Source organism: Podarcis pityusensis (assembly GCF_964106645.2).
Source record: "Podarcis pityusensis genome assembly, chromosome: Z".
Classification (NCBI taxonomy): domain Eukaryota; kingdom Metazoa; phylum Chordata; class Lepidosauria; order Squamata; family Lacertidae; genus Podarcis; species Podarcis pityusensis.
Window position 1 is genome coordinate 42,601,946 of NC_138044.1, and position 22,719 is coordinate 42,624,664.

The window sequence follows — 22,719 nt, forward strand, 5'->3', positions numbered from 1 at the left end:
AATTGTACATCCTCATTTACAAGCAAAAGTTCATTAACAATTTAGGTGTAGAGTGCCAAACACTACTTCAAGTCTCCACTCCCTCCAGCTAATACTATTTGCCTAATACATACACTAAAGTTAAACACTAGATGCATACTGAACCTTGGTTAAATACATAGCTTTATGAGAAATATGCAAATATGGTTACATGTGCTTAAAATTTGTCACCTGGTGAAGAGGAAATCTGTTCCAGGCAAGCTTGTGAATAAGAAGGAAGCAACTTCTCATTTGCTATTCCAGTACAAGCCCTGCCTGCACTGAATTTTCTATCATTGTAAATAAACCATTCCTTTTTCAGACAAAGGAAGTTTTATGCCAAATTTCAAGCAACTTTGTTGTACAATAACAGAAAAATGGCTTGGGTTAAACATGGAATGGCTGTTTCCAACCTAGCTGAAGAATGGAGCGTGAAAAAGTGACCCTAAATGCGAGGAAACGCTTCCATGTGGCACTGCCCTGCTAGAAGTCTTCTGCAAGTGTTCATAGAACAGAACCACTAAGTTTTTGCTTTCTGCTCAGTTTTTGAACTGAGCACAATAGGACTTCTTAAGTTGATTTTTACTATTGTTGTCATTTAGAACCTAAATGGTAAATCTAGAGAATGCCCATGTCATCACGAAATGGCTTATAAATGAATCCTATGTCATGTATTTTTCTTCCATTAAAGATCAGGAATTTTACCAAACAGAATATGGTACTTCATCATGGGCACATCCCAACCCTGGTTCCTAAACAAATCAGGGAGTTTGGAAGTATGTCTATGAAACTATAGAGTTATTATATGCTTTGTAGAAAATAGAGAGCTAAGCAAGCAATACAGGATACTTTATTGACCAGCCAAAAATTTGGAGACTGAGAAATAAGATTAACGAACAATTACATTTTAACAAAAGTGGAAAAGCAACTTTTCAAAAAGCTAGTACTTTCCCTTTTCCTCTACAGTACAAAGATTGTGGTTATTTACACAATAATTTACATATCTTTATCAAGGTAATTTGATCCATTAACAGTGGAAGAACCTAGAAGTCCTACCTGAGAACATGCTTGAAGCACAGTGTTCATGGTTTAATAGTGAAATTAAGAGGCTAAGGAGCATGCTGATATACCACCGTGTGACTATGGTATATTAACATAAATGGAAGTTGAGTGTACAGATTGACACAAAATATGTCACTCACAATAGATTATGCATTTCACACAGCCCTTTAAAAAAATACTTTTACATATTTATACTGTACAGTTTTAAAATATATTACATTGCCAAAATTCACATAAATACTATACAGGCAAGCTTTAATTAAAACAAAGCAGGAAGATTAACAAATAAAGCCGCATTTTCCACTTCTCTAAAACACTGTGGGTACAATCCAGCCCACAAGTTACATGTGTGCAAAGGCCACTGATTTCAACATGCCTTGCCCATCTGTAACTAGGCAGGTTTGATGCTCATTAGGTAGGATAGTTATTTTAAATTCTTAATTGTACTGTGTAAAAACTTGGACTCCGTAGCTAACAAACTCTACACTGATGGTTCAATGCTCACGGCCAAACGAAGAGTATATGCCATAAACATGAGACCTGATAAAATGCTTTCCATTTGTGAACCTTAACCCAGCTATTGCATTCTCATTTGTTTTACTGGCGTGGTATTTCATATGCAAATACACTGAAACTCTCTATTAAAACAAATCTACATTATCTACATTACAAGCCATTAAAGCAGACACTGCTATCCATAAACAAAAACGAAGGCATGACATAAAAGTTGGCCACTGATTCCCAGTTGTGATTTAACAGGGAGTAGTCAGTCCTAGCTATGTGCTACATGGCCGAGTTCACTTTTAATCTGGCATATCAATGTTTAATTTGGGAGGCGGTATAACGTATTTCCCAGGACTCTGAGTAATGACCACTCCAGTCTTCTTCCGAAACATTGGAGCTATTTTCGGAGGTTCTGGGACAGGAGTTTCTTCTGCTTCTTCATTATCTTCATGATGCAGATCGTAAGAAATATTGCCGTACTCTCTTAGGAATGGGAAAATTTCAAGTAGAAACTGACAGAAGTCTTTGCGGATTCCAAACCACCCTGTACAAACAAAGGATTATTGAGACTTTCAGTCTAAAATGAAATTGACCAAAAACCAAGAAGCAAAACAAACAGACCTCTTTCTGCTGCACGTAAAAATGAAAGGATGTTATTTCAATATGAGAAGAACAAGGAGAAGGCTTCTCTGCAGAATACTTACAATGATTGCCTCCTTTCTGTCCAAATGTTGTTGCCATTAAAGTTATCAGTGAGAGCCAGAGAGGAACAAATATGGGTATATATGAGAATGTATTGTGTCCATCCAATCTGTGCACAAGCAGGATCTAGAAAGACAATTAGGGAGTTTCAGTTTCAAGCTTAATACATCCCCTTCCTTAGGAACACAGGATTATTTTAATGTCCTAGGCACCAAGCTAGCAGGTGGCTGAAATTCCTAGGCATCATGACCATGAATGTGAAATTTCCCCAAACCTAGTAGGAACCCAATTCTAGACATTATCTTACATTCACAGGTCTCATAGGGCTAGCAATCTTTTCAGACAGCCATGTGTCTGTTTTCAAAAAGGCCTTTTTCAGTCATGACTGCATATTTGACACAGTTTGGTACTGGGTGGAGAATACTGACAGCCTCAGTAGTTTACAGTACTTGCAACTACAAATATAGTTTGAAAATGTATTTGTAGTTGCAAGTACTAGAAACTAGTTGCAAAATAACTCTTTGCAACTAGAAGTGAAAAAAGCTATGCAAGATGCCTATGCACAAATATGCTTAGTATGTACAATTTACAGAGATCACAGAATTCATAATCCTCTCACACAACTATCAACACCGCTCTAGAAATCAGGCACTCAATACTCATTGTTATGCCCTCCCAACACTAAGACACACTCCCCATTTTGATGTGAAAATCTTATTCACAACAGCAGCTCTATTTGCAACTGTGACTGCCTCTAAAAAGGCACACTATTAAAAGAACTGTGAATGATCTCCCTGAGAATATTCCAACCTCACAAGGTAAATAGAAAGTTTTTTGCTTACTTCAAAGGTGAGTAATGGAACTACGATTGTCATCCAACTGATGGCCATTGTTATGTGAGTTCTTCTTTGCTCAGCAATCACATCCATTGAGCGTAAGAATAGGACTGACCAGACAATGTAATAGAGCACAACCAAACACAGAAAGGACATCAGGATCCACAGAGGGACACAGACAACCTGCAAATAAAGTAGGGAGAGAATGCTTTCACTTATCAGTCAGGAAAGCTGCCCAGTTTTCCTATGAAGGTAGTACCAGTTCTGAAATTTGTCATTATGTTTGAAAATCCTTTCAGTGCAGCTCCTTTAAAACCAAACAGAGACTCTTTACCTTTAACAACAGTCATGCAATCAGATGAACCTACCTCAAAGAACACACAGTACTTGGAACTATAAATCTATCTCCTCCCCACCACAGCTTTAAGAAGTTTTGCCTTAGTACAATACTTAAACAAGATTTATTTTAAAAGATGAACTTTGCTTCACTCGAAGTCTAAAACTTAGAGAGGAGTTTCTTCATGTACCTATATACTAGAAAGTGGTGTAGGGTGAGGGGTATAATATAATGGAGATATCAGTCCGGGGGGGGGGGGGCGGGCAACTGGTTTCACAGAGCTTACAGTGTGAATATTGTCTTCATATGGAAGACGCATTATGAAGCAGGAGACGAAGATAAAACCACCACTAATGTGTTTGATGTCTTTCAATGTAATTTGCACCTTACATTCTGAAGACCATATCAGACACACATCTGACAAGGAGACCTTTATAGTTTGTCCTTGCAGCACAGAAACCCTTATAACGTCTTATGGACATCACAGCAGCCTAAATTTCATTTACTGTTTATTCTGCTCACGTCTTTCTTTATCTTCTCTGTATGAAGAGTCTTCCAATATCTTTGTTATTCATCCGAGGCCCTCTGAATTCCCACCACCACCTGAATAAGTACATGGTGACCACAAAGAGAGCTTTCCCATCCACCGTACCTTAGATATAGAATGCCTGGAACTTACTTATGGATTTTAGAAAGCAGGCAATTTTTAAAAAAAATTGCCAAGGTATTCCATTATGTTTTTATCACAAGTTTTAAGGTTGCTTTATGATTTTAGTGATATTTTTGAGGGTTTTGCTACAGCTTATGTGCTTTTCATTATGATTTTGCCATACTTGTTTTTTAGTTGTATGTCACCCTGTTAATAAAAGTGTGGCTTGTAAATTGAAGAAACAATAAATACAGAAGGCTCACCTACTATTTACGATGCATCTTAAGGTTTGTTAAAACAAGTGGTCAATTTGCTCAAGTTTCCGTGTATGCCATAATTAAAAAACCCATTTTCCTTAGATAGCCATCACACTTAGCATTTGCATAAAACCTTAAAACTTTGAAAATAACATTAAAAGTGAGCACAGTTTACGTACAAGCCATGGCCACTTGATAATTTCATCCAGTCGGAGTGCAATGAATATGAACTGGAGAATATTGACAGAACACAGGATTTCCAGCTAGGAAACAATAAAAGCAGGCATGTCAGACTCAAGTAGGGTTTTATCCCCACCCCCCTAGAATGCTACCACAGTCAAAATACACTCAACACAGCACCTGTACATAATTTTTGAGCTAAACATTTTGCTCCTTGAAGGCAATTCGATAATATATTATGAGTGTGCCACCACAACTGAAACATAAACAGGAAGTTAATAAGGCCCTTCGGGCATTCTAGCCTAGGGGCCGAATCTGGCCCCGTAGGCCTCCTCATTTGGCTCATGATGCCATTTTTGGGAACCCATGCCCACCCTGCACCTGACATCATACACTATGTCCTGCCTACCTGTCAAATTTGGCTCATTGGGGCCAGGGCATGCTGAAACTAAAAGTGTGTTTCTGTGGTTTTCCATAGAAAACCTGTCTGGGGCAGATAAACCATATGACTGAATTTAGATGTTACACCCAGCCAAAGTATGGTATAGCTCAGGGCAGCAGGCCTGAAGTAGGAAAGCCACCCTGATCAACTCTCTAGGAGCCAGCACAATTACTTTTCCATGCTAAGCAATATAATATGATATAATATATACATCTTCTAAAAATTTATTTACAACATGATTCAAAAGAAAACTGAGATAGAAACAGAAATTTTCAGTTTATAAACTTCAATTATAAATTAGAGCCCTCAACCCCCACCACAGCACTGACCCACCCATCCAGCAGTCTCACCTCCAGAGATCTGTCATGCCGAAAGCCCCAAACACAAGCTGCAACGGATACTGGAGACACAAAGAACAATGGCATGAAGACTAGAAGCCAGAAGCGGGTTCCTCTCTCAATCCCATCACAGACTAGCACTTCAAACATCAGCAGTAACAAGTGGATGCCAACTGCAATTAACATGGCTTTGAACTCCACACATGTTTCTCCTTCTGCACTAAAGGGGGGCAGGAAAAAAATATATACAGTATTATGTTAGATGAACAATACAACTTTGTCCACACATTCACGGGGATTTGACTTAGCCTGCTCTCTACATATTACTTATACTTTCTGCAAAGATGCTATACCCTTATGGGAAAAGGTCACCTGTTGTGTTCATGGGGTGTACATAGATAAGTAACCACAGGATAATTGCTAACATGCCATCTTCCAAAGTGGCACTAACTGCATAGAGGACTTGTTTTTTTGTGTTTTTTTGGTTAAGGTCATCTACTAAACTACCATGCTCCTATCCCCATCTGAAAAGCAGTACTGCGAGGGAACTAAGATTGTATAGCAACAGGGCCCACACAAGCACTCTCAGTGGTTATACAGCGGTACCTCAGGTTACATATGCTTCAGGTTACACATTCCGCTAACCCAGAAATAGTGCTTCAGGTTAAGAACTTTGCTTCAGGATGAGAACATAAATCGGGCTCCGGCGGCGTGGCAGCAGCGGGAGGCCCCATTAGCTAAAGTGGTCTTCAGGTTAAGAACAGTTTCAGGTTAAGTACGGACCTCCGGAACGAATTAAGTACTTAACCTGAGGTACCACTGTACCACAAATTTTACATGAATTAACCCACAGATTATTTAAAAACACAAAAAGTATATTACTCTTACCGATACTGTGGGTTTCGTGCCCATACTCCAGTTCCTACTGAGGCACCCACAATTACCATCAACTTCCACAGCCATATTGGAGCAAACACTGCCCAGTAGCTCCACTGAATCTTGTCATCCAAACGAAGAGAAAGCAAAACTGAGAAGAGCAGCAGGCAGGCATAGATAAGAAATTTGCTGGGGGGGGGGTTAAAAAAGAGAGAGAATGATTTATTTGTACACACTAGATTGTAAAAAAATCAAAGCAGTTTACAAAAGATAAAGCAGTAGAACCAAAAAGAGTTTACTACCCTACTTTAAAATATGCAAAAGTTAAAATACTAAAACAGATTAATATTACCTCAACTTTCCAAGAATCTGGGTAAAGGTAAAGGGACCCCTGACCATTAGGTCCAGTCATGACCGACTCTGGGGTTGCGGTGCTCATCTTGCTTTATTGGCCGAGGGAGCCGGCGTACAGCTTCTGGGTCATGTGGCCAGCATGACTAAGCCGCTTCTGGCGAACCAGAGCAGCACACTGAAATGCCGTTTACCTTCCCGCCGCAGCGGTACCTATTTATCTACAGTGGTGCCCCGCAAGACGAATGCCTCGCAAGACGAAAAACTCGCTAGACGAAAGGGTTTTTCGTTTTTTGAGCTGCTTCGCAAGACGATTTTCCCTATGGGCTTGCTTCGCAAGACGTAAACGTCTTGCAAGTTTGTTTCCTTTTTCTTAACACCGTTAATACAGTTGCGACTTGACTTCGAGAAGCAACTCATAGAACGCGGTGTGGTAGCCTTTTTTGAGGTTTTTAAAGACTTTGGTGATTTTTGAAGCTTTTCCAAAACTTTTCCGACACCGTGCTTCGCAAGACGGAAAAAATCGCAAGACGACAAAACTCGCGGAACGAATTAATTTCGTCTTGCGAGGCACCACTGTACTTGCACTTTGCAGTGCTTTCGAACTGCTAGGTTGGCAGGAGCTGGGACAGAGCAACGGGAGATCAACGGGGATTTGAACCGACGACCTTCTGATCGGCAAGCCCTAGGCTCAGTGGTTTAACCCACAGCGCCACCCGCGTCCCGCATCTGGGTAGGCTTGTCTAAATAGGAATGTTTTTAGCAGGCACCAGAAAGGGCACATTGAAGGAGCTTTCTTGATCTCAAGAGGCAGGGAGTTCCAAAGTGCAGGTACAGCCACACTAAACAACTGAGATCTTACAAATGAGGAATGGGTATGATGTGGCACCTGTAGTAGTGCCATTTCCACCAATCCAAGCCGTCAAGTAGGCACATGTAGGGTAAGACGATCTTGTAGGTTAACTGGTCCCAGGTTGTTAAGGGCTTTATACTAATAGTAACACCTTGAACTTGGCCAGTAGCAAATCAGCAAGCAGTGTAGATCTGTAAGCACAGGTGTTATATGCTGATAACGCCTCGCTCCAGTCAGCAATCATGCTGCAGCATTCTGCACTAACTGCAGCTTCCGGATCAAGCGTGAAGGAAGCCCCACGTACAGAACATTGCAGTAGTCCAGTCTTGTAGTAACAAACACATTAACATCAAGGAATTTACATTTTTAGGGTATGTATGTTGCTGCCCTAGGTATCTTTATAAATTCAATATACATCTAAAGCACTGAACAAATAAAGATCCAAATGCACTATGACTCAATCTACCTGCACACCTAGGTCCTAACACATGAGACCAAAATCTTCCAAAAGACCCATATATTATACATTGGTAAGACTGTACTAATAAGCTAAGGAGCTATTTCTATTCCAAGAACATAGCTCAGCTACCTGGCACTACACACCAGGTATATATGCCTTGGGAAGCTTCCTGCATTACTTTTTAAAGCTCCAGGCATGCTCTTAAAACTCAACAAATTAGTTGATCTACCAAAACACTTTTGCTACAACAAAACCACTTGCCATAGAGCTGTAGAACCAATTGGGCCAGACTTAATTCTCTTATAAGTAGTAAGAATAAAAGGAGAATGTATTTATGTGGTGTGTGAGGTGCTATGAGTGAGATTACAAAAACCTCTTAAAACAAAATGCAAGAAGCAAATTCCTTCAGTTCAACTGGGGGATTATTTTTCCACTTGACAGGGACAGAAGACCCTCTTCCACATGAGAAATGCCTCAGATGGCCATTAACCCACCTCTATTTTTGAAGACTAACCTCACAACAAAAGGAAGCGGGTGGCGCTGTGGTGTAAACCACAGAGCCTAGGACTTGCCAATCAGAAGGTTGGCGGTTCAAATCCCCGCAATGGGGTGAGCTCCCGTTGCTCGGTCCCTGCTCCTGCCAACCTAGCAGTTTGAAAACACGCCAAAGTGCAAGTAGATAAATAGGTACCACTCCGGCGGGAAGGTAAACGGCGTTTCCGTGCGCTGCTCTGGTTTGCCAGAAGTGGCTTAGTCATGCTGGCCACATGACCTGGAAACTGTCTGCCGGCTCCCTCGGCCAGTAAAGCAAGATGAGTGCTGCAACCCCAGTCGTCCGTGACTGGACCTAACAGGGGTCCCTTTACCTTTAACCTCATAACAGGGTATGTATTTGCTTTTTCCCTACTCCATCCCAAGGAGTTAGGCAAGTAATGATGAGTCATAAAATTCAATTCACAATAGAATAATTCCATTTTACCTTGTAAAAAGCAATATGTTTTTAAAACCCAGCTGTTTCCCCACAATATTCATACTTTCCTGGCACTAATTCTATTCAATGTTTTTTAAAAAACCAAAAAACACTTTTCTGGTTTTCTCTTTATAAGATTTAAGCCCTCCATAATTTATATGTCCCAGTTTTCATTTGTTGCTCCAAAGAAGTAATAGATAGGGTGTGATGTACAAGCTAAGTGACATAAAGCTCTACTAGCAACTTAGTCATAATAAGAACCTGGGGATTCAGAGATAGAAAACCTTTGAACACTAGTTGTCACGAGACAAACAAGGCAGGGTTATTCCTTTCAAGCAAGTCTGTGGTCATCCTGGAAGCATCTGGCTAGCCACTAATGGAAACAGGATGCTGGATTAGAAAGACCTTTGACTGAAACCAGTGCAGCATGTTTCAAAAAGTCCCTGTATCAAATCTCACCTCTTTAAGTTGTTTTAGTCAAATCACTCTCTGTCAGCCCATAACTACAATATTGGAGAACCTGAATGCTGGCTTGCCTTACAGGGCTGTTGTAAAGATTACCACTTTGAACTGGACTATATTAACAAAAACCACTAAAATGCCGTAACCACACCTACTCCACAACCGAACTTTGTATTTAAACCACAGCCTGGCAGCCATGACATAAATAATGAATTCCATGCAGGTGAATAAGCAGACTGGCAAAAGAGGGATGGAGCTCTTCATTCATCTGCTGTCATCAGCACAGAAACCAGCAGGCTGCCAGAAGTGGGATGCCACCTGTTCTGCACCTACTACAGAAATGCAGATGTTGAAGGAAGGATGGACCCCTGTTTCTTTTCTGCCGGCAGACTAGTAATTTTTATTACAGGCAACCCGCCCCTCAATTTACATGTGTTCAGTACGTGCACAACTGTGCATCGCACTGAACCCAAGTGACCCAAAAAAAGTATCACAAAAAGGGGCTAGACAGGGCAATGTGTTTGCAGGCTTTTCCAATGGTGTTTAAAATTTACGTGATTTCACTGTGCCTCAGAAGTAATCTCTATGTAAATGAGGGGTTGCCTATACTCACCTTATTTACAAGGCCAGTGTAGCTGACAGCATGGCCTTGAATCAAGCTGGGCTGGGTATCAAGTCTCCCTTCAGCCACAATGATTCCAGGATGGCTGCAATCTCCCAACTTCATGTAGTGTCCATATTTTTAGGTATTTATAACTCACACTTGCATCTTCCTACGTGAGCTTCTAGAAGGAAGATGCAAGTGTGAGTTATAAATACCTAAAAATATGGACACTGATGGCTTTGTACTAGGAGTGGAAAGCTCTTCCAATCATGCAGGTCACTCAATTTTCACTGATCCCCCTATAACTACTACGGTCTGCTGTGCAATATTCCATGCTCTTCCAGGGAGTTTCCTAACCCTAAATTACCGTTTTTCAGGGGTCTGAAGCTGGTAGAGAGACTGGCAAAAAACATGTGCTGCACCTTACACAACAAGTTACCCACTCTAATAAAGCTACCATTGGTTTTAACCTAAGGAGATTCTCCTTCATGTCACTGCATCCATGCTTAAAAGGAACTCTCCTTAGGAATACAAGCACATGAGCCCTGCTGATCAAACCAGAAGCCCATATAGTCAAGCATCCTGTTTTCCATGGCAGCCAACCAAATGCCTATGGGAAGCCCACAAACAAGATGTGAGAGGAGTATGTCTTTTCACCTGCTGTCCCCTAGTAACTGGTATTCAGCAGCCACTGAAAGCTTTATCAGCTCCATGAATTTATCTAATCCCCTTTTAAATCAAACCAAAGTTGTTAGTATGTCATACATAAATGGGGCTAAATGTATTGCTTTTCTCCCCAGCAGCTTAGCTATGGGAAATACTTCTCTCCTGCATTCCACTACCCCAGATACTTGCTTCAAGTTCAGGAATACCTTTTACCACCCCCAGGCTCCATGCAGCATCCACAGCTACCAGCCAATAGACCATGGAACTTCCAGCTGCAAAGGCAGCATACTTTTCAATGCCACACACCTAAATACTATCCTGTGCTCCTAGGAGAATGTTATGAATATGTATATGCATTATATATATATATATATATATATACACACACACATATATAAATATATACACACACACACACCGTCAGCTCATGCCTCTCATGCTTAATGAGAGATTCCCTCCCCCACACAAAAAAATTAAGTTGCTTTAGATTGCCCCTGGGCAAGATAAAGCAACTAGTAATTTTATTTTATTTTAAAAGAAGAGATGTCATGTGGCAAGATGAAATCTCACATTCTAAAGCATGATTTTTGTGCTGATTGCACTTCTGCCTGCCTGTCCGAATGTGCCCCTTGGCAGGCCAAACCATTCAGACACCTCACCCTCACTATGTAACCAGCATCACCAAATGTCAAATGCAGAAAAAAGCATTTATAGTCCTGTGGTTCCAGCCTGTGCACTCTGCCACATTCAAAGGAAGATATCTACCTCCACAAACTTTGTGAAGTGGGAGCTTGTCCATGTGGAGGCAATGTTGCTGAAGATCTACCAGGCTACTAACTGGTTTAGACCAATCCACAAGGACCTAAGAGCAGGTCTTGTTCAAAGGTTTAAAGCTCTAGGTTTTAGGAGGTCAACTGTGTATCTGATTTAACTTTGTATTATTGGGGGCACTCTTCCAACAGTTTGACTTCACTGTCAGAAGACAGACAGATGTCAACAATTGGGGGAGACGTAAGCAGTCTGCTTTGGAATTTGAAAGCAATTAATAATAATAATAATAATACCCCGCCCATCTGGCTGGGTTTCACTAGCCACTCTGGGTGGCTTACAGTACATAAAAAAACATAGTAAAACGTCAAAGACTATGTGGGGATGTTATGTTAAAATCCATCGGGAGAAGCAGGCTCTCTCATCTGACAAAACTTTCTGGTTTCCATTTCGTCTGCTTTGCGTATTTTATCTTCTGCAATAGCTTCAGCAGGACGAGATAGATGAACAAATAACGCCATCCACACACACACACACACACACACACACACTTCTGTTTACTTTATAAGATATAAGCACTGGTTTATGGTTTGTTTTTTAAAATGTCATCCGTTTTATTTTATTTACTTCGTAAGACTTAAGCACCACTTGATTGTTTTAAAAAAGGAGAGAGAGACATCCCTCGAGGCGGTTTGCAACACTCTTCCCTTCCCCCGCCCCAGTAAAATCGAGGAAAAATTCAAAACATGCGGAAGCCGAAATGCCAAAAAGTGTTTAGGATTCGCCTCGGCTTCCTCCTAAGCACCTGGGTGGGCTTCCCACCCCCCACCCCCCACCCCCACCCCCGATTAGCAGGGGCCGAAAAGAGTACAAAGCGCAGCGAAGGCGCCTCCTTGACCTCAAGGGGCAGGGAGTTCCGACGGTGCGGGCCAAGGAATAGCAGCCATAAAAAGAACAATAGGGTTTCTCGCGAATAACAATAGCCGCCCCTCCAACCCTTCCGAGGCCCCTCTGAACCCGCGCAGACCCGGCCTCCGCCTCGGCCTCACCTGGGATTGAAGTCCTGAAACAAGCCCCTCAGGTTCATGGCGATCCGCCTTCCGCCGCCCTTCTCACAGGGGGCGCATCGCGGGACCCCCCAAAAAATGTCCGCCGCCCGACAGCCGCCCGCCCTGTCCCGTCCCCTCACAGCGGCCGGGCCGCACTGCGCCTGCGCCGCCGCTAGGATGCGCACGCGCGGGATCTCGGAGGCTGTTCCCAGCTACCCCTCCTCTCTCTACTCCCTTGCGCCCAAGGCTGCTTTTTTCCCCCTCCTTCCCCGCCCACCACCGAAAGCTCTGGGCCCCGCCCACCTCCGCCGGCTAAAGGACTGGGAGGACAGTGCGCGTGCGCGGCGACCTGGCGCCTGCGTCGTGAGCGCCGTCGAAGCTTTGCCCGGTTGCTGCTCAGGGAAGGGCAAGGGGATGAAAGCTTTTTCTAAGGAACTGGGGAGGGAATCGCAACATACGGTAGGTTAAGGGACCGCAATCTAGCGCCCAACCCCGTCCCCGTGCAATGCAGGAATTATTTTTGCCTAACTTGAGGCCGGAATCCACGACTCTGAGATTAATGCTCAACCGGGGGTCTGGGTTAAAGGCGGATCTGCACGGATCCTCAGGGATCCTCCACTTCTTAAAAAAATAAGTACAACAAATCCAGTGTTAAATCACATCTGGAAGGCACGCCTACAGGCTGGACAATAAAAAACGTGGATCCAACACTTAGCCGCCCTGCAGCACCACAAAAACATGGATCCTCATGAATTCATATGATTTTTATATTGAAACAAAATAAAAACACCATGATATACACCACGTGTCTGTAGACAGAACCATGGTTAAAAAACACGGATCCTCATGGATCCTCATGATTTTTGCACTAGATCAGCCCAAAGTCACCATCAGATCAAATATAATGGCCATGGTCACAGACTGCACCACAAAAATCATGTATCCACGGCTTCCTGGCAACTCCATGGCCCAAAAACGTGATTTTGAAGCACGGATCCTCATGGATCCTCACGCTTTATGCATTGAGCTACCCCAGACTCACCATCAATTCACACATCATAGCCAGGGGCACAGCCTGCACCACAAAAATCATGAGTTGCGCTACAAAAATCACAAAATGCCCTTAGCAGCACTGTTAATGTCACCACTGGAGCATTATTATTAGAGCTGAGAGGAGAATGTACGACTATATATTGTACCAAGATATGGTTCATCTTCAAGAACAGATCAAATACATGCCGAAGTATTAAAGAGGAGAAAAAAATATGAAACTGCTTTCATACTGTCAACTAATATCCAGATTCAAGAAAGACTGTATGGCAAACAGTTAAATCAGTGAAAAGACAGAATTTGAGTCCATCATAACAGAGGTCTACCTTTTGGGTAAAATTTATAAACTATTACTCAAATATGACACTGAGCCCGAACAAGCAAAACATTATATGACAAAATGGATGCAAAAAATATAAGAACAGTTTATAGTGGAACAATGAGAACAATTATGAATAAAGGAATAAAATTCACTGCAGTTAAGTCCTAAAACAAAATTGGTACAGTGAAACCTCGGGTTGTGGACGTAATCCGTGATAGAGGCATGTCCACAACCCGCAGCGTTCACATCCTGAAGCATTGCGTATGCGCAGGCGCAGGCACAATTTGGCGCTTCTGCGCATGTGCGAGTGGCAAAACCCGGAAGTACTTCTGGGTTTCCAGCAGTCTGCAACCCGAAAACACGTAACCTGAAGTGGCCGTAACATGAGGTGTGACTGTACAAAAATATTCTTTCAATGGTCTATAACTTTGAAAGATATACAGAAGATGAATAATGAAATGAATGGACATTGCTGGAAATGTCATAGACCTCAAGGAACCTTCTTCCATTATGGTGGACCTGTGAAAAGACCAAAAAGTTTTGGAGGAAAGTTCATTTTGAAATGAAAAAACTGTAAAAAAAACAAAATTTGCATTGGACCCCAAAACTATGCCGTTGGGAATAACTCCTTCAGCTACTGTATTGTGAAATCGTCAGTGGAACTATTTAGTTATATGACCACAGCAGTCAGAGTGGTGTTGGCTAACATATGGAAATCTGACATATGTCCTGAAATAGATGCATGGAAAGAGAAACTATCAGAATATGCAGTAATGGCAAAACTCGCGATAGACACATGGCAGAACATAAAAAAACTTGGAATCTTTATAATTTGTATACAACTTAACAGAACTGTAACAAAATGAACATCTGTATGGATTGGTATAATAGACCTTAGGTTACAAAAATATTTCCTGTTTAAAAATAGAAGCTTTGTGTGTATATGATAAAGAAATATATAGTAGAAAAAATATTGTCTGTCTGATCTAGAAATGAAATCATATTTTTAAATAATTTTTGCTTTAGATTTTTATAATCATAAATGGTATTTCTCCAATAGCAAACTACCTAGAATTGGAAATAAAATTTAGTACACTAACCTTTGTTTAACTCTTGATAAATATCAGCTTGCTGAGTTATTTTGTACCATTGTGATTCAGTGTTATATTTGCCAGCAGGCAGACCCAGCAATACAGAGTTTTGCTGCTTAGCAAGAGATTTGGGGAAGCTGCTACCGTTCTTCACTGTGATAAGATCACACACTGAGTTCTTGTCTCCCGTTTACTGTGCAAGCAAGTCAGCCAGGCCATAGCATGAGTACCTGCCAGCCATCTCATCCTAGGTCACCTCCTATGCAGCATCAGGCAGGTGAAGTCACCAACATCCATGAAAAAATATACCGAAGGCGAATTTTGGGACTCCAGAATCCACAGATACCTGCACAGTCTCTAGCTCAGGTGTGGGTAACCTCTGGCCCTCCGGATGTTGCTGAACTCCTGCTTGCTGGAGTTGACGGGAGTTGCAGTCTAGCAAGAGCTGGGGTGGCCAAAGGTTCCTCACACCTCACCAGAGGAAAAGGATTCTGCATATTCTCAGGAGCACATTTGCCCTGCGGTCTTTGAAATGCTACATCCCCCTTGGAGATAAAGGATTTCTGTGCATGCTCCAGGACACTCAGCCAAGGTGCCAGAATTTTGGTCAGCCCAAAGGTAGCTGCTGCACTCTTTAGACACAACGTCTGCTGAAATTGCTGATGAATTTGCACTGGCTTCCTTTGAGACTATCTGAGGTGGGGACTGGAACAGGCCTGCCTCTTTGAGGACTTGTTAATTGATTTTAGCACTCCTTTGGAAAGAAGCAGGTATGTGCTCTTTGTGACTGAGCATATTTCCAAATGTGAATTCCGCAGAAAAACAACAGACTGTGAAGCATTCATGTGCCCATGGCTCTGGAATTCATGTGCTCCCATGCCAGAGAGGTTTTATGAGCAAATTTGATGGTTCCTTTCCCCACTTAGGCCGGACAGGTCCACAATGCACCTGCCTTTAATGTTATGGCCCACCATTAATCTTGCATGCACCACGAAATGTGCCACCCACATGGAAAGAGCAGGCTGCATTTACCCTTTTCTCTCCCAATTTGAGTTCCACCTGAAAATTATGTGGCAGAAGTTACAAATGCTTTCAAATCCATGCCCTGCTTAATCCCCAGAGTGCAGAAGGGTAGTGATATTATTAAGCCCCCCGCACCAAACGTAGAAAAAGAGAGCCACCAAGCACCTTAGAAACAAATGGATTTATCGTGGCAGAGCCAGTCGTAGGGCTAGAGAGTTTGGGATTAGAGCATTCTGCAGGCGGAACAGCAGGTGCCTCTGAGTTCTGACAGAGGAGCATCGCCACTCAGGAAGGGCCAGGTGGGGCCAGGTCCTGGTGGGGGGGGGTTGCCACGGTGACAAGGACCCGCCCTCCTTTGTGACATCTCTTCCTTCTCCTTTAAAAGCCACTGACTTGCAGGCGGCCATTGTGGGTTAGTGAGCAGAGGTTAGAGGAGAGAGGTGGTGGTGACAGTTGGTGGTGGCAGTTGGTGGAGAGTAAGAGGAGGATTAGTGATTTGTTCTTTTTTCGTTTTCTTATTTTGATTTGGATTTCATTTATTACTTTTATTTGATTTATTTGATTTGATTTATTTTGATTTCCTTTTATTCTTTTATTTTAACACTTTTATTTTATTTTATGTTCTTTGTTTTAATATTTTTGTTTTTTGGTTTTTTTGTGCACATCTGTGAATATTCTGTACATATTTTTATTTTTTAGATAGAGGAATAGTTAGGATTAAGTTAGGGTAGGGTAGGGTTAGGGTGGGGGTTAGGTATAGACTTAGGGCGGGGGTTGGGGTTGGGGTCAGATTTAGGCTTGGGTGGGCATTTTAGATAGTTAAAGGTAAAGGTACCCCTGCCCGTACGGGCCAGTCTTGACAGACTCTAGGGTTGTGCGCTCATCTCACTCTATAGGCCGGGAGCCAGCGCTGTCCGCAGACACTTCCGGGTCACGTGGCCAGCGTGACAAGCTGCATCTGGCGAGCCAGCGCAGCACACGGAACGCCGTTTACCTTCGCACTAGTAAGCGGTCCCTATTTATCTACTTGCACCCAGGGGTGCTTTCGAATTGCTAGGTTGGCAGGCGCTGGGACCGAGCGACGGGAACGCACCCCGCCGCGGGGATTCAAACCGCCGACCTTTCGATCGGCAAGTCCTAGGTGCTGAGGCTTTTACCCACAGCGCCGCCCGGGTCCCTTTTAGATAGTTACTTTAGATAGGAGGGTGGGATCTTTTCGTTGTCAACATGGGCAGACTGTAAGTAGCATCCCTTTCTCTTCATCTCCGGGGGGTGTGTGTGTCACAAACTGGGAGGTTTTTCTGGCGGACACCTGAGTATCAGGTTTGTCCCTGTCCCTCCCTTGACCTCCACCTTACACCTATTAAGTAAAACAAAGAAAAATATAAACATGGTCCTGTTTCCCAGCCAAGTTGAGTACCCCCTAGTATCCTGGCCAAGTTCCCAATCCATGTAGGTTGGATCCACTCTTGTCCTTGAGATGGCTACCTGTCTGGCACTCAGAGACCAGGAGGGCAGTGATTATCACCCCGGCAGAAGGGTTGCTGTGTACGTGGTCTCATGCTTCAGGGATGATGGCTGCCCCTAGCCATGTCCCAAGTGCCTTCTCTGGTAGCCATCTTCCTTCTGAGCAGAACAGCATTGGAATGGTGTCAATCCGATGTTGGATTGCTTTTATATGAATATTTGAAGGTTTTCCCGCTGCAAGAGTAGGCGAGTGCTACGACCAGATATCTTCTTCTTCTTCTTCTATCACTCATAGCTGAGTAAGATTGACTTCCATGAACAGTGAGTTTTAACCGTGAGTCCATAAGTGATTGTGAAGGCCAATTCTGGATCCACACGTCCTTCCACAGTGGGGACATAGTTTTCTGGGCGGGAGCTGATCACAGTGAGGGTTTGCCAAGCGTGCCTTCCTCTTAGCTCATTTCTCCCTTGCATCCTGAGTTCAAGTGTCTTCAAAGCCCATGACACCTTTGGTAAAGGCTGTTCTCCTATTGGAGCGCTCGCAGGCCAGTGTTTCCCAGCCATTGGACATGACCAGTCCAACGAAGTTGGTGTTGAAGAATCATTGGTTCAACACTGGTGATCTTTGCTTCTTCCAGGACACTGGTATTAGTTCGCCTGCCTTCCCAAGTGGTGTGTCACATTTTTCGGAGACACCATTAATGGAATCTTTCAAGGAGTTGGAGATGGCGTTTATAAGTGATCCATGTTTCACAAGCATACAGCTGGGTTGCTAGTGCAGGAGCCTAGACTGAAACTTAAAAGACTAGTTCAATGGGCCAAGAATGGTTTTCATGGCTGGTTCTGATTTTTCCCTTTTCCCAGTGGGAATTCCTACTTGTAGAGAAGAGGCCACGGCTGGTTGGCAGCTGCAGTGCCTGTGTGCTTTGTTCTGTTGTTGTTGTTGTTGTTTAGTCGTTTAGTCGTGTCCGACTCTTTGTGACCCCATGGACCAGAGCACAGCAGGCACTCCTGTCTTCCACTGCCTCCCGCAGTTTGGTCCAACTCATGTTGGTAGCAACGAGAACACCGTCCAACCATCTGGTCCTCTGTCGTCCCCTTCTCCTTGTGCCCTCAGTGCTTTGTTCTAGAGGGTGCTGTTTCGTGGCGCTCACTGGTTGCTATTGGACAGCTCTTTGGATAGTCTGAGTGGATTGGTTGAGTGCCTTGCGAGCGAAAGGCTCAGCCTTCATTAGGGCAAATGTTCTACCCTTATTTATGGGAGCCTTTGGAATAGAAAAAGGAAAGGACTGTGTCAGGATGTGTTTTGTGCGGACATTTGCAGAAGTGAAGGTGTTGATTTGGGGTACAGTCGGAGGGGGGGGTATGGTGCCTGCTGGAGGGGAAAACCCCCCGCCACCCTTTCCAAAAAATCTGGTAACAATGTTAAGAATGACCCAAATTTTATTTGCTTCATGAAATTTATATACTGCTTGACTGCATGAATGAGTGGGCCAGGCTCTCTGGGTCCTGGCATGGCCGTAGCTCTTGAACCCAGAGCACTTGGGACCTCCTTTCTGTCTCTGCCAGCCCTTCATGCTCTGGGCTGCCTCTTTCAGGCTCTGATGATGCCCCTTCAGGTCACTGAACTGCAGAGAGATGGAAGGAATTGGTCATGATGGACCGGCAAGGATCAATTAGGCTCCACATATGTATTTCTGTTCTGCCAATTTGGCAGTGGTTCACTGTTTTCTCCAGACTCCCCTCCTCACACACAAACACCCCCCAAGAATTGGGGCTGCTGGCATCTGAGTCGCTCTCTCCGCTCATCTTTTCTAGGATCAGGTGCTTAAGGTACCTGTTCAGGTGCTGCCACAGGGTGGCCCCCCAGCAAGACCCAGAGCAGCCCGTGGAGCCAGGTGAGCAAGTGGCCCTCCTTTTTTGGACAGAGGAGGGCAGGAATGGGCATGGGGGGGCAACTGGTCCAAGGATGCAAAAGGGGACTCACCTCTTCCCATGTCCTTCTGTTTGCAGTTCTGCTGCGGTTCCACATCCCAGCCCCAGGGGTGAGGATTGGAGCAAACAAGAGCAGGGACTGGATCCCTCAGACCTGCCCCCCACTGCCCGGGCTCTGTGCCCCCCACTCTGCACTCTCAGATGCGGAGAAGCCCTCCCCTCATGAGGAACTGACAGCCTGACTTTTGCATTTCAGCTGCTGGAGGATGAACAGGTCTACCTCCTGAGGGTCATCCAGAGCTGCCAGGCAGCTGAGCTCAGGGGGCTACGATCCCTGAAGTGCTCCAAGCAGGAGACGGCCCAAGCCATTCTGGTGAGTGATGGGGGGTGGGGGGAAGGGGTTGTGCATCTGCGGAGAGGAGGACCCTGCCGGCTTAGGCCATGGGGTTGCCATGCCCCTGCAAAGCCAAGCCTGGTGTTTGGGGTTGGAGCTGATTTTCCTCCTCTGTTCTCTTCCAGGACATCCTGGGGCCCTTGGAGCACTTCAGGGATCAGCCCCTGACCCTGGCCCTTGCCTTGGAGGCCCTCCTCCAGCTAAGGTGAGTGGGGTCTTTGGTGTGGATGGGGTTGTGGGGGGGGGGCAGAACTCCAGGGGGAAAGAGCAGGTGGGAGGGAGAAGGGGGCAAGGGAGATTCTAACCCTCTCCCTTTCATCTCTGCAACACGATGAGGCCCAAGTTCAGCTGCGATATGATCAGCGTGATCCTGTGCAGGACGTTGGAGGCCGTGCTGAAAGGGACCGCCGAGGAGGAGGAGAAGAGAGAAGTATGTCCTTTGTTTTGACTTCCCTTCACGGCTCTTTCTTCTTCTTTGTCACACACTTGCAGAATCCAACCCAGCATTCAAACTTTCTTCTCTCTTTTCCCGCAAGAACTGAAGAGGCACTTCCGGCTCCTGCCGGGCAGTCTCCTTATGGAAGCCCCCAACCCTGGCACCCTCCTCCACCTTCTCAGTGTAAGTGTCCCGATGACAGAGAGAGATCCGAAAGTTGTTAACTATTTTCCCTCAAAAGATCTCACGGAATCTTGGGTTTTTCAGTTCCTTAGGATATATGATCTACTCCCTGTGTAACTCCACGTGTCAAGAAGAAAAAGAATTGGAAGAGAATGGAATAAAAATAAATATTTTTTAATGGATTTTGAATAAATGCACAATAAATTGTTACTGTTTTGAATGTCATTGTGTTATTGTCTTCCATTGATCTGGACACTTTTGTTGTTGCAGCCTAGAATAGCATTAGCATTTTTTGCTGCTGCATCACTCTCAGGTTGACTCATGTTAAGCTTGTGGTCCACTAAGATCCCTAGATCCTTTTCCCTACCAGCAAACCAGGTGTCCCTCATATTGGTGCAGCTGCTTCTTCCTGCCAAAGTGCAGAACCTTAGATTGGCTAGAGGTCCTCTTTGCTCATCTTCAGGATGTGACCATGTCACAGCCAGTGCTGTGGTAGCTCCGTGTGGCATTAACACAGTTCAGTGCAATTGCCTGGTGACAATCCAGTCCAGCTGGTGCCAGTGACCTGAGATCTAAGATGTCTGCAGGACACTGAGTGTTTTGCCTTGGTAGAGCACACCATGTTCGTGACGCAGAGGCTGTGGTATGAGCACAGTTCAGGTAGCCTTTGTCCGTTCTTGTTCAGGCTCCCGATACCAAGGGGGCCTCTGTGGTTATCCCAGCTGTGATTAACTCTTCCAGCAGGAATAGTAATAATAATTTTATTATTTATACCCCGCCCATCTGGTTGGGTTTCCCCAGCCACTCTGGACAGCTCCCAGCAGAACACTAAAAACAGAATAAAACTTCAAACAGGGCTGCCTTCAGATGTCTTCTAAAAGTGAAAGAGTTGTTTATTTCTTTGACATCTGCTGGGAGGGCATTCCACAGGGCAGGCGCCACTACCGCGAAGGTGTTTGCAGGCTCCTGACATCCTGGTCTAGTTCCACATTTGTAAGCAGTTGATCTTTTAGTGTGGTAACTTTCACATTTTGGAACTCCCTGCCTACTGACATCAGGGAACTGCTTTCCCTGTACAGTACTCTTCTTGGTGCCACTTAACATTTTCCTTTAGGCAAGCCTATTCAGGCATGTAGAATTTCATTCTAGTTTTTAGCTTGATGTTGATTTTTTTTCTTTTTTAATGTTTTTAACAGTTGGGAATTTTAAAATGTCTTTTTTGGGGGGGGGGCTGATAATCTCATTGTTTTGTTCTTTGAGGTTTTATTACAGTCAGGAGGTACGTATAGTATCTTATGAATTACATAAACGAGCTCTCATTGGGCCCTGTCAGCCTAACAACAGCCTGATCCCCTCACCCCCGTTGCAGAATCTGGAACACTGATTTCTTTTGCAGAGAAAATAAGTGATCGGTGGGATGATCCCCGCCCCGCTCACCTACACTCAGCTGTTGCTGCGCATTGCAACTAAATTTTGCGAAACAAAATAAAACCCAACCCTAAACTTTACATGCATTTATTTGTCTTCAAAGAAGAGCGGTGGCGCTTGAAAATAAAGACCAAAGCAACGGGGTGCACAGCCTGGGCAGTACAAGATACAGCAGCCGCCGCCGCCTCCTCTTGGAAGGACACCGAGCACAATTGCGCGCATACATCGACCTCTGCTCGAATACAGCCGAGGAGGCAAAGAGAGAGAGAGCGCTTAATCACACCTCCCAAGGAGTTTAGGGTGTATTCCCGCGCCCTGGCAGTCGAAGTGTTACACGGCAGAAGAGTGCCGAGCCCATTCCGAAACAGAGACTGGGCAGAACGCATGCGCGCCCAGGGGACCCAGCTTCGACTCCTGGTAGTACTGTGTGCAACTTTTCTCCCGTCTCTTCTCATTTAGTCGCATGCCGGTTGTGATGTCTAGAGGGGCAGAGCGCTGGAGCGATCCTTCTCTCTCGTTCCTCTCACTGCCTCGTGGTGAGGAGGAGGAGGAGGAAAAAGAAGATGCAGACTTTTGTCTCCCCAGTGGCCAAGGCGATCTTCGTGGCTGTCTTCCTCTTTGCTATCTTACTCATTCTCTGTGTGATCCTCTGGTACATTTGCAGGGACCCAGACCACGGCGTCGTCTGAATCGATGAGGGACAGAGGAGCGCCTCGCTTTCTTACAAGGTAATGACGGGCTGCGCGTCTCCTCCGCAAGGGTAGAAGGGCAACTGGCAAGGTGACAAGCAGGGGCATAGGAGCCAACTCCTAGGGGCCGAGGGGTCTTCAGTCCCCCTCCGCAAAATATTTGAAACCCGCCCCTCCCCCGTTGATGCTGTGCGTGCACCGTGCCATGTGATCGATTATGTTGGACGGGGCTTACCCCCCATATTTTATTCAAGTTGGCCCCCCTGAGCAGGGAGCAACAAGCTCAAATCTTTGGACTCCCACAAAAAGTTTTCGCA

General features: G+C 44.5%; 2 protein-coding genes across 8 annotated transcripts; one reads left to right on the forward strand and one right to left on the reverse strand.

Annotated features, from left to right (window-relative positions):
- Positions 1-852: 852 nt before the first annotated feature.
- On the reverse strand, positions 853-12,543 carry TMEM185A (transmembrane protein 185A). Its single transcript, XM_080991141.1, has 7 exons — positions 12,385-12,543; positions 6,214-6,390; positions 5,338-5,545; positions 4,545-4,628; positions 3,129-3,305; positions 2,289-2,412; positions 853-2,128 (listed from the first exon to the last, which is right to left on the reverse strand). The coding sequence occupies exons 1-7, from the start codon at positions 12,420-12,422 to the stop codon at positions 1,884-1,886; spliced, it is 1,053 nt and encodes a 350-aa protein (XP_080847267.1). The 5' UTR covers positions 12,423-12,543; the 3' UTR covers positions 853-1,883.
- Positions 12,544-12,733: 190 nt separating this feature from the next.
- LOC308468745 (uncharacterized protein) lies at positions 12,734-20,505 on the forward strand. 7 transcript variants are annotated; one of them, XR_013981832.1, is made up of 7 exons: positions 12,734-12,843; positions 19,156-19,235; positions 19,529-19,645; positions 19,792-19,880; positions 20,003-20,096; positions 20,203-20,285; positions 20,370-20,505. XR_013981832.1 is itself a non-coding variant. In XM_080991164.1 (7 exons), exons 1-4 carry the CDS (start codon positions 18,992-18,994, stop codon positions 19,873-19,875), a joined length of 477 nt encoding a protein of 158 aa, XP_080847290.1. In that variant the 5' UTR covers positions 16,606-18,991; the 3' UTR covers positions 19,876-19,880; positions 20,003-20,096; positions 20,203-20,285; positions 20,370-20,505. The 7 variants fall into 7 exon arrangements, 3 of the variants coding, with proteins under 3 accessions (XP_080847290.1, XP_080847289.1, XP_080847291.1); XR_013981834.1 differs by lacking the exon at positions 12,734-12,843 and adding an exon at positions 16,606-16,874; XM_080991164.1 differs by lacking the exon at positions 12,734-12,843 and adding an exon at positions 19,351-19,382 and having other exon boundaries at positions 16,606-19,235.
- The last annotated feature ends 2,214 nt before the right edge of the window (positions 20,506-22,719 follow it).

Coding starts and splice junctions, on each gene's coding strand:
- TMEM185A (XM_080991141.1), bottom strand. CDS start 12,422: ATGAACCTGAGGGGCTTGTTTCAGGACTTCAATCCCAG. Junction 6,391..12,384: donor TTTCAGGACTTCAATCCCAG/GTGAGGCCGAGG, acceptor CCCCCCCCCCAG/CAAATTTCTTATCTATGCCT. Junction 2,413..3,128: donor TTCCATTACTCACCTTTGAA/GTAAGCAAAAAA, acceptor TTGTCTTTCTAG/ATCCTGCTTGTGCACAGATT.
- LOC308468745 (XM_080991163.1), top strand. CDS start 18,992: ATGATGGACCGGCAAGGATCAATTAGGCTCCACATATGTATTTCTGTT. Junction 19,236..19,350: donor AGAGCAGCCCGTGGAGCCAG/GTGAGCAAGTGG, acceptor TTCTGTTTGCAG/TTCTGCTGCGGTTCCACATC. Junction 19,646..19,791: donor AGACGGCCCAAGCCATTCTG/GTGAGTGATGGG, acceptor GTTCTCTTCCAG/GACATCCTGGGGCCCTTGGA.